The 11,764-nt window shown below is 38.8% G+C and overlaps 1 protein-coding gene across 1 annotated transcript in view; it reads left to right on the top strand.

Moving 5' to 3' along the window:
* LOC141444366 (neutral alpha-glucosidase AB-like) overlaps positions 1-11,137 on the top strand; it is a 56,171-nt gene extending 45,034 nt beyond the window's left edge. Inside the window, 5 exon segments of the mRNA XM_074109910.1 lie at positions 5,550-5,662; positions 6,201-6,358; positions 7,211-7,324; positions 8,643-8,752; positions 9,102-11,137. Coding sequence (XP_073966011.1) covers positions 5,550-5,662; positions 6,201-6,358; positions 7,211-7,324; positions 8,643-8,752; positions 9,102-9,315 — 709 coding nt within the window. The 3' untranslated portion in view covers positions 9,316-11,137.
* The last annotated feature ends 627 nt before the right edge of the window (positions 11,138-11,764 follow it).

Genomic DNA, 11,764 nt, shown 5'->3' with positions numbered 1-11,764 from the left:
GAAATGTTTGCAATGTATACATATTTGTATGCTTATGAGTGAGCCATGAAGGAATTGCGTTGAAAGTCTTGGAAACTGTCAACAATATAACCTTTAGTGCATTTGTACCACATACAATCATACTTAAATGAGTAACTCAGGAGAAGTTACCATGGCAACAAGCTAACTAAAAAGTTGACTAAACCATAAACGTAGCTATAATAAGGCCGCAGATAGGCAAAGTATAATACTATTCAATGGAAAAAATCATTGTGTAAAACAAAGCATTTTTTCACGATTACTCCGTAGTTACTTACATTTGAACGCCAATCCCGATCATATTCACATCTCAATGAGCTCAGCACTGTTTTTAACAATCATTTTATCATTAAATAATCGTGTAAATATGTTTATTTTATAGAATAAATGGAAGACGAAAATCCGTTATATTTGTCAAATTGACATGATAATTTTTTCCTCACCGAAGTTGGTCTATGGTCGGTCTAGTCTCTGGAAATTTAGTGCTGTACCAACAAAATAATTAATTTGACTGAACCAACCTTACCTACCGATAATTATGGCTGGCTCTGCAAATTAATTTTTCGTAGATATTAATTATTTGTGTTAAGTTACACTATTTAATGAAGGTTTATAAAGGTTCTATCCTTATCCTACTATCCTACTAATCCTACTAATATTATAAATGTGAAAGTTTGTGAGTGAGTGAGGAATATGTTCGTTACTTCTTCACGCTGAAACGGCTGGACGGATTTGGATGAAATTTGGCGAAAAGTTAGATAACATAGGATACTTTTTATCCCGATATTCCCATGGGATAGGGATAAAATCTTGAAATAACAACCGCTCAGCTTTGTCATGAAAATTGGTATATAGATAGTTTGACATCTGGAATAAAACATAGCCTACTCGATATTCCACGAGATAGGGATAAAATTTCGAACTAATAACCGCTGGGCTTAGAGTCATGAAATTTACCATGATTGTTTTTAATGTAATGTCAATGAAAACGATTTAATTTTCGGGAATTCCCACGGCAATTTTTTAAAAATCCCGGTATTTCAGCTGTTGGACCTAATGATTTACGTGTGCGAAGCCGTGGGTAAACACTAGTTGGACGATAAAAGAGTATTATAGTAGAAATTATGTAGATTTCTATTTACTAGTACTTATCATATTTACTGTGAGTCCATTGTTGGACCAAACAATCATTTTGAATCACTTCCCTGTGTCTACTCTTCATTTCCCTGTCTTATGTAAATTTAAAAATGCCTCTTCTAAATTATATCGAAAATACAAACTCAGACATGGATGCACAGAAAAACCAGAAAAAGAACCAGCGCTGGGATCGAACCTAGGTCCTCAGCATCCGTACTGCGTACTATAACCCTACACCACCGTTGGACAGGAGTCAAGATACAAATTTCTCCTATGCACACATATCTCAGGTTGCCTTTTACTTACTACGATACTTAAGCAGCAAAAAATCTAAATTAATCCATATTTTAACTGACCCTTTCAATTCTAAAATACTCCATCATAAACCTTGGGGAAAATAAATATACGTCAAAAAATATAAGTGGATATACATGTTTCACCATTTTAAAAATTCTACCCTTAAAGGGGTATAAAGGGGAGTGTAAGTTTGTATGGAAAAAACGTTAGGTATATATATATTGAAGATATACCTAATTCTAAAACTTTGTGAAAATGCTATTAAACATTTTAAGTTAAAAGGGACATGGAAACATTGTGAATGACTCTTGAACAGGACTAAGAGAATACGTGATTCGCCATTTTTAAAAATTAAACTTAGGGAAAACATTAAATAATGAAATATGAGTAAATTCAAAATAATTATTTACTGCTGATTGAAGTATTTAAAGAGCTTTCACATCACTAGAGCCAACGTCAGTCAGTCAGTCAGCCAGTCGTCAGTCAAGTGTCAATGTCAGTCACCACATTTGTTTACACAATTGATTTTTTTCCATTGAATAGTACCATAATTGTTTCAGTTTTTTTATTATTATGAGAGGGAGGTAAATAAGCAAGCGGGTCATCTGATGGGAATATAGGAAATGAACATATTGTGTATAACTGTGATTGGTAACAAACGATGGTAGCTTGAAATAAGTGTTAAAAGTTTCCTTCTCGGACGTACAATATAAAATACCAGTAATAATACAGATAGAAGATCACCACCGCCCATAAGTACCAACTACTCAAGGAGTCATTGGTCGTGCATAATGCGGTATTTGTCTTCTTTATTTATTTCATGAATCAAGCTTCACAATGCATGTTATCGAAAAACAATTTTTAATCTAGCTTTAAAAATAACAAGTTTATACAGGTTGGAAGATTTAGACAGAAAATGACTTACTTACATAAGACGTCACACGCAAGTAAGCCATACTTGCTGCATACAAAAAGCATTTTAGAAAGAGACATATATTTATTTTTTCAAAAAAATCACTTAAAATCCAATTTTTAACCGAATCAATTTTTCTCTTCACTAAACGTTGTCTGTATGTCTATATTTTTATAATAATTAACAGGATATGGCAAATTGAGGAGTTGTCTGGGGTTGTTGTTGTTGGAGGAGGTGGATTAAACTATTTTTGTTGGTTATTCTGTCCCCTCAGCGAGTACACTATAATAGAAGAAATGTGTCACATTCATCATATTAACATGTTTATTATAGGTGACCAATTATAGGAGGCTTAAAGGTACCGACAAATGCATGTTTGGCAAATTTTAAACCAATAACTTTACATTAAAGAATGACCCAGGGGACCGTAACTATAGCAACGAGTGACAAGAAAAAGTTGACCGAGCCTTATGTGATGCATGCAGGTACGCAGCGGTGTGGACGGGTGACAACGCGGCCGAGTGGGGCTTCCTGGCGGTGTCCGTGCCGATGTGTATCTCTATGGCTGCTGCTGCATCAGCTTCTGTTGGCTCCGACGTCGGCGGCTTCTTCAAGTACCCAGAGGCTGAGCTCATGACGCGCTGGTACCAGGTTAGTGACCCACTTTGTACAGTCGAGGATTATGATGATATAATAGGGGCGTTTTTTAGGGTTCCGTAGCCAAAGGGGCAAAAACGGAACCCTTATAGTTTCGCCATGTCTGTCCGTCTGTCTGTCTGTCTGTCCGCGGCTAAGCCGCCTAAGCTCAGAGACCGTTAGTATTAGAAAAGCTATAATTTTGCGATATAGATACATATCAGTCACGTCGACAAAGTGGTGAAATAAAAAAACTCAAAATCTACTGTTGGGAGAGAAAAATTTAAAAACATTCAGGATGGAAGTAAGTATATCAAATTTACAAGGAAAATTGACACGGCTAAGATTGCTTGAGAATTATTAGTAGTTTAAGAATAAATAGCAGCCTAAGGTATAAAATATACGTAACCTTGGAAGATTCTGTACACAATACGAAATCCTTAGAAAAATATTACTTCATTTTTTCGTAATGGCTACGGAACTCTCATCTTAGGCGTGTACGAAACGCTCTTGGCCGGTTTATTCTTTTGCTGTACAAACCTTAACCACTCTTCTGTTTCCGCAGGCGGGTGCTTTACCAGCCGTTCTTCCGGCGCGCACTCGCACATCGAGACCAAGCGCGGCGCCGGCCTGGCTGTACGAGCCCGCCACCACCGCCTTCTGCGTGACGCGTGAGGCGGCGGTTACGCTCTCTCGACTACTGGTCAGTAGTCAAACGTATAAGAAGAGAAACCTTAATTTACACACTAGTGTTTACCCGCGGCACCGTCCGCGTAGAGTTCGTTTATCGTTATCCCGCTGTTTTTAGACTTAGGGTCCGTATCTACCAGAGAGTAATAATTCCGATCCGCATTAGCGATCCCTTCAAATAGCGAACCTACTGTGTTAAAATACAGTTGTGTTAAATACTGGTGATGTACATACATATCATTTAATAATATTGTAAATCTGTTTAAAAAAAAATATACCTCGTTGAGTTTCTTGCCGGATTTTTCTCAACAGAGGTTTTTCCGAACCGGTGGTAGATTTTTTTGACATTCACAAGTGCTTGTTATAGCCTAAATTGAATAAAGATATTTTGACTTTGACTTTGACTTTGATGTGCGAGAATGTATTTTCATCAGTAAATCAATCATTTATTTGCTTCAAACATACAAAGAATATGGTTAACATACAATTTATAGTGCGACATGTTTGTCAGAAAGACATGTAAAAATATTTTTAAGTTGCTTGTATCACTTGCATTTATAATAGTAACTACTTATGTACATATATTCTAATATAAATTATGAGTGTCTTTTAAATATTCTTGAATTGAAATGCTTCTTCGAGCCTGCTTAAATTCGTTTATGTTTTCCAACTTAATAATAGTTTTGGTAATTTATTAAATATTATGTGTGCCATTCCAAATACACTTTTTGACAAAAAGCAGTTCCTGATGGCTTGCAACTAATTTTCCCATGTTGACGTAAACTATACTACTAATACTATACGTTCATGAATCAATAGAACAAGTAACGACAAGTAGCGACATCTCTTGACTGGGTGAGCGGTTAGTTCCGAAAGTATGTTACGGCTCTCGATGAGAGCGAAACATAGATGTCGCTAGTGCTGCTGCTTAAGTAGCGTAGTAGAAATAAGCAACCTGAGATATGGGTGCAAAGGAGAAATTCGTGTCTGTACTCCTGTCCAGTGGTAGTGTGGGAGTATGGCACGCAGCACGGAATGCTGAGGACCTGGGTTCGATTCCCAGCGCTGTATGGTCTCTGGTTTTTCTGTGCATCCATGTCTCAGTTTGTATTTTTTTAATAGAAACGCTTCATTTACCTCGCCTCGCTCCGCTGAGCTGTTTCCACCAGAGCGGTGCTGTGCGAGGATAGGTGAATGAAGTGATTCTATTGGTTCGTCATTTCAAGAAAAACATTTCTCGCACATCTCTGATGAAAACGCAGTCTAAGCTTCGAAAAAATAATAGGAATAATTAATTATACTAAACGCAAGAACTCGCGGCAGTCCGGGCCACAAAAAGTCCAAACGAAACAGCGCACCTCAATTCTCTCTCGCACATAATGGGTGACGGTACTAGGTAAGACAGTGATGGGCAAAGTACGGCCCGCGAAGGAATTGAATCCGGCCCGCCGACGTTCCTTCGAAGTGAATAGTACCTACCTATATGGCCCGCGATCATAATATAATTTCATTATTTGGCAAAAATATAAAAAAAATATAAAATAGAACGGTGTAATCCTGGCCCTCCTCTAAAATATCTGTAACTTTCTGGCCCCCCCATGAAGAAACTTTGCCCACCACTGCCCTAAGAGGTAGAGATGCGCATTGTTCTGTTATGTATGTTTATCGATAACAATACATTTTAAGCGGGGTACTTTAAATGTGACAAATAAGATTGGTTATTACTAGTACCTACTTATTTATTTGATATTATATATTTTTTTATAGTTAGGGTTTAGTAGTTTAGTATTATAGTGGGTATAGTACGAGTTTTATAGTGGGACTATTCCAGCAGCATTCCAAGTACGTGTGTTGACAGGTACACGCTGTTCTACGAGCACTCCTTGGACGGTCTGCCGGTCATGCGGCCGCTGTTCCAGGAGTTCCCTGAGGAGGAGGACACCTTCACCATCGACGACCATTATCTGCTCGGTAGCTAATCTCACTATTTAGTTAATTTGGCTCGCTACTTTGTCTGTGTCCCATAGGAAGTTTGCAGGTTCCCGAGATAAAATATAGCTTATATTACTCGGCGATAACGTATCTTTCTATAAGTGAAAGTTTTATTTTAACTGTTCAGTCGTTTTTAAGAGCAATTCAAATTTATTTATTGCGTAAAATGTGGTAAATACCAGAACCGTTTTAACTTTTTTTTTTTAAGAAAGGAGTAAGTGGGTCTCCTGATGGTAAGAGATCACCACCGCCCATAGACACCTGCAACACCAGGGGGATTACAGATGCGTCGCCAACCTAGAGGCCTAAGATGGGAAACCACAAGTGCCAGTAATTTCACCGGCTGTCTTACTCTCCACGCCGAAACACAACAGTGCAAGCACTGGTGCTTCACGGCAGGATTAGCGAGCAAGATGGTGGTAGCAATCCGGGCGGACCTTGCACAAGGTCCTAACTCTCTCATTTATAATATTAGTAGGATTTAACAGAGTTATCTTAATACAATGGTTGTGTTCAGGTGAGGAGCTCCTGATCCGTCCGGTGGTGGAGCCCGGCGTGTCGAGCGTGCGCGTGTACCTGCCCGGCAAGGGGGCCGGCGCGCTGTGGTACGACGTGGACTCGTACCAGCCCCACGCGGCTAACGGGTACTTCACGCAGGACGTCAATATCGCTAAGGTAACCATCATCATCATCATCATCAGCCGGAAGACGTCCACTGCTTGACAAAGGCCTCCCCCTTAGAACGCCACAATGAACGACAACTCGACACTTGCATCCACCGGTTTCCCCCTACTCTCACGATGTCGTCAGTCCACCTGGTGGGAGGCCTGCCAACGCTTCGTCTTCCGGTTCGTAGTCGCCACTCGAGGACTTTTCTCCCCCAACGGTTATCTGTTACGGTTATCTAAGGTAACCATCGTGGTTACAATCATCTATAGCACCGTGTCTTTGTCTTTATATACGAGGGCTGCTACTTATGTATCCGGAATCGGAAAAATTAACTAATATAGAAGCCGTAATTTTAACCTTTATTTTAAATAGTCGGTATAAATTTCTTTTTCTCAAGTACTTATTCTTCTGTTTTTTGGTGGCTTTAACATATCAGGTCGCTGCAAAAACGGAACTCACTCGTGAAAATTTTCATACGATTGTTTATTATGATTTTCGCCGTGGTTTAACGTAACAGTGCTTCGACTTTTAGTGATCGAGCCCCATCGAAAATAAGTGTCTATCGCTTGTTTTGTGAGTTCAATCGTGGACGTCATATGCTCTCGGGCGAATTCCAGGGTTGTTCCACAAAATATCGATGCTGTGCGAAAACGAATAATGCAAGATCATCATGTTGCATATCTCGAAATAGAAACATAAATGGGCATAAGCATGACGAGTATAAATAAGATATTACATAAACAGTGAACAATACTTATTATCCTATTCCTGACGAAGCCGTTCTTGAGTTATAAATGGTGTAACTAACACGACTATTTTATATATACAGATTGTGTAATTGTAATATGTTCCCCGTAGATCCCGGTGTACCAGCGCGGCGGCACCATAATACCGCGCAAGGAGCGCGTGCGCCGCTCGTCCGCGCTCATGGCCAACGACCCCTACACGTTCGTCGTCGCGCTCGACGCTGACGTGAGTACTACACGCGCTACCCGCGACCCGCTACCCGCGACCCGCTACCCGCTACCCGCGCCGACCAGACCGCTAAATAATTAACTGGGAATACGGTATTCAACAACTCCTGAATTTGCCATATCTTAATATTATTATGAAAATATAAATATACAGGCAGTGTTTAGCGAAGAGAAAACTTAAATCGGTTGAAAATTGGATTTATAGTGAATTTTTGAAAAATCTATATACCTGTCTCAGTGTATGGCGGCACTGGCGTGTGACGTTACATGCCAGTATGTCTTTCTCTGTCTAATCTTGAATTTCAAACCCTCATAACTTTGTTATTTGTAAAGGTAGCTTAAAAATTGTTTCTTTATTCGATAACAGGCATTGTGTAGTTTTATTTTATAAAACATACAAAATAGTCAAATACCGTATTATCCTGGTTAATAAAAGTTACAACTGCTACAATGCCACTTCCCACTAATATTATAAATGCGAAAGTTCATCACGCCTAAGCCGATGAACCGATTTAGATGAAATTCGGTATACTTCGAGTCCCGCAGTCGGGTGTTTGAGTACCGGGGAAGGACATATGATAGTTTTTAAATTCCTTGGAGTGCATATCGATTGTCATTTGAATTGGAAGCATGAACTGAACTCAATTGAAGCCTCTATAAGTTCTGCATGCCATGCATTGTTTCCACTGTTGCTATTTCATTTCCTCGCAATCTAAGTGAAAAGCAGAGTGTAAAACTCGAGCATTGAACCCATTTTCCCCTCGACGTGTCTATCCACCCTCGCCGTACCGGTTCGGGTGGCAATATCAACGTCTTGGGTAAAATGGCTCATTTTATGATCATGTTGTACAATCTACTATTGGACGTTTACCTCGCGCGGCCCAATTTGCAATAGGAATTACTGGCTTACAGTACGATTACTTGGAGTTAACACTTGACAGATGGGCGTAACTTCAGTCAATTTTCTACTTTGACGTCATACAAATAAAGCCATTTTTAGTATACCGCTACCACACGTTTTAGATTTTACCATTTTATTTGTATGAGATCAAAGTTGAAAATTGACTGAAGGCACGCCATCTGTCAAGTGTTTACTCCAAGTAATCGTACTGCACAACAATTTAATAAAGTAAAATTTCTTTTGTGTCCTTATTTTAATATCACGTCAATTTGACTTTATTCTCGAAACATAGGATTCAAAATCTGTAATTTTTTATATTTATATGGTGGGCCTCAGGAGGTTAATCTGTGTATGCATCTATTTATTTAAGTATGTCTGTCCGGTGCGTAACACATTTATTTATCGTAACACACAGAACAAGGCGCACGGCTCCCTGTACATCGACGACGGCGAAACGTACGACCACAAAAACAACAAATACATCTACGCGCACATCGACTACGAGCCCAGCGGCATCACTTACTCGTGAGTATTGCATTGCAAGGGTTATGTACCATAAACCAGGGTGACCGTGATGGTAAACTTGTTACATCCTCGCGTACTTCATAGAAAACACTAGAATAACGGCTAACGGCCGAATGTTCAGTTGCATCTGATATTTCGGAGCGGTCAGGGTGGTCAAAAATATCGGCACATGCACTATTGTTAAGGTATTAGAGTTCGATATGATATCCGAAATATCTGATGGCGACCGTACTTTATAAAGCACAAGTGAAAGTGAGCGCGCGATACGCTCCACTGTGCTCACACTATTGTCCCGCGTGCAGCGACACCGCGATTAGTATAGTTGTATGATACAGTGTTTCCCTTCCAGCTTCGTAAACGAGAACGCGTCGTACCCGACCCGGTCGTGGGTCGAGAGGATCGTGATCGCCGGCATCCAGGCCCCCCCGAAGACCGCCAAGCTGGTGCAGGGCGACAAACAGACAGCCCTCCAGATGACTCTACACAAAGGTAATGACGTGCTCGTGGTGAGAAAGCCCGGAGCGAGCATGGCGCAGCCGTGGAAAATTGTCTTTAGCTATTAAATATCATGTCGGTTTTAAAAAGGTTCAGGCATTGTTTCGGAAACATCAAATCCTAAAATACCAGAGGCCGTATTGTCTTATTCGTAGACGCTAGCTATTGCATTCATCGTCTCTTTCTATCCACACCTATTATCGTTTGACAGAAAGAACTAGTGAAAATGATTGTGTGTACATTAGACAATCTGGCCTTACAGTAGTTCCCATGATGTTGTTTTTTGTTGTCGTTTCCAAAACACGTGTTTTCCAGCTTTAAGCCCAGTTTAGACTTGCAAGAAACATCGTGCAAGTTGCATTATATTGTGGCGCTCTATTAGTCACTTTAATCATGAAAGCTTTATACGCTACGCAATGTATTGCAACTTGCTCGATTTTTCTTGCAGTTCTTAACTCTGCCTGCTTTAGTCAGAGCGAAGCTCAGTTGCCCAGGCACTCTTATACAGCAGAGAATTGTTATCATCATATCAGCTGTAGGACGTTCACCGTTGCACATAGGCTTCCCCCATGGCAGAAATACGCTATAGCAGAAATTACGTGTTAAGAAATTGAACGTTTCGGGAATGTTTGGAAACTAGCCTGAACGATTTTATCGAGTGCGTTTGGTTTGGACGTTAATTTGACGTAAACCAGTAAAATTTGGCGGTTTTTAACTACTTATTTGAAACCACTTTAGTTTCATCTTTTGCAGTACATAATTTGTTTTTTATTATATGGGCAAGTTTTATTTTATGACATTGTTTTGTAATTCCAACATCTTGATCTAGCAGTAGGTATATTTGAACAAAGAAAGTCTTGAAATAGTTGTAAACATATTTTTATATATACCTGTAATCAATTTAGTAGATTGATAGCAAAATTAACATTGGATGAGTATGTTTTATATCCCTCCGTTTTTTACCTTATTTGTTCATCAATTTACTAATTTGACTCATTTCATGTCTTACTCATAGTTAAGCATTAATAAACTTTAAATTGAAATGGAAGTTTTGTATCTGTGAATATATTAATTCTAGGTAGTTTCGCATGACATTAGCTCTCTGATGCAAAAAACCGTTGCCAAACCAAACGTATTCTTTTGCCAGTGGATTTATCACATGTATTACCAATTTACCAGTCAGTTGATCACACTGAACTTCTTCTGAATTCAAGACAAAAACAGTAAAAACGAAATGTCAATGTCGATCTGACACCTTCTCGACCAATCGGGTAGATGTGGCAGTGTTGCCTGTACAAAAAAAGTGTGGAAAATTATAACTAAATCTCGTATCTAAAATCAATATGTCAACAAAATTGAACCTTGACGTAATGTTCATAAGGTCCACTCAGAAAAATTATCTACTTTGAGATAAGTTTTTTTTTAAAGTAGTGACGATATGTACCCTCTTATTCATAATAGTTACAAACTGCAAATGTCAAAGTGACAGAAGGACTTTTGTTTAATTATTAAATTATTGTTTTTGTCTTGAATCCTAGAAGATTCTTCATGTATTGGTTTTTGTGACAAAATTTAGATTTAATTGAATTTCACATTTTCCTAGCGTTCGCTATGTGATTTTATTACTCGATGTGGAATGAAGTATAGTATGTATATTAGATCAATGTTATTGATAGTCTATATTATTAAAACATGTATTAGTATGTATGGCCGTATTATGTAAATTTATACACTTTTAATGCAAGCCAATGTAAATCCATAATAATATGAATAAGTAAAAACTGAAGAAGTTCCCAATAATCATTTTGGAAGTCACAAACTTTGTGAGTTGAATCCGTTTGGGTGTGTGAGGGTTGATCACGTTTTGTGATAATAAATAAATATTAAATATTCAACCGTTTTATTTCTCCTTATTGACATGAAAAGGTCGATCGAGTCGAGAGCAACGAAACCTGTCGGCTGTTGTCGGACATGTGGCCCATTTCACGAAGCCACAATTAACAAGCGGTAGTCTCTTTCCAATGCATACTGTCAAACAAAGACTACCGCTTGTAAATTGTAACTTGTAGCTTCGTGAAATAGGGCAATGGTCACAACCTCAATCATTTCTCTCAAATCGTATAAGATGGCGGTAGAACGAAATGGTGATGATGTGTGTTAGACAATCTAGCCTCCGAGGCTATATTGTCTTAACACGCAGGCGCTAGCGATCGCATTCGCCATCTCCTTGCATCCTATATTGTGTGACAAAGATAGAAAAAACGATGCGTTCAACAAAGCCTCTGGTCCTGATATACACATATTGTATAGAATCCGACCTCATAGCTCTCACTATAAAGCAAACCAGTAATGAAATAGAAGTTAGGCCTATTATTTATTAAGTCGGTTCTGAAAATTAAAAATACCGGTGTAATATTATCACACTGTGATGCATATAGGATTGATCTATCATTTCATATACATTTTGACTTAGGCATACAGAATCACAATCAGTTCTAATCCTAGTCTCATTGCGGT

Source organism: Choristoneura fumiferana, chromosome 29, assembly GCF_025370935.1.
Source record: "Choristoneura fumiferana chromosome 29, NRCan_CFum_1, whole genome shotgun sequence".
In the NCBI taxonomy this organism is placed as follows: domain Eukaryota; kingdom Metazoa; phylum Arthropoda; class Insecta; order Lepidoptera; family Tortricidae; genus Choristoneura; species Choristoneura fumiferana.
The sequence above is the reverse complement of the archived record's forward strand: the minus strand, read 5'-3'. Positions and strand labels throughout refer to the sequence as shown.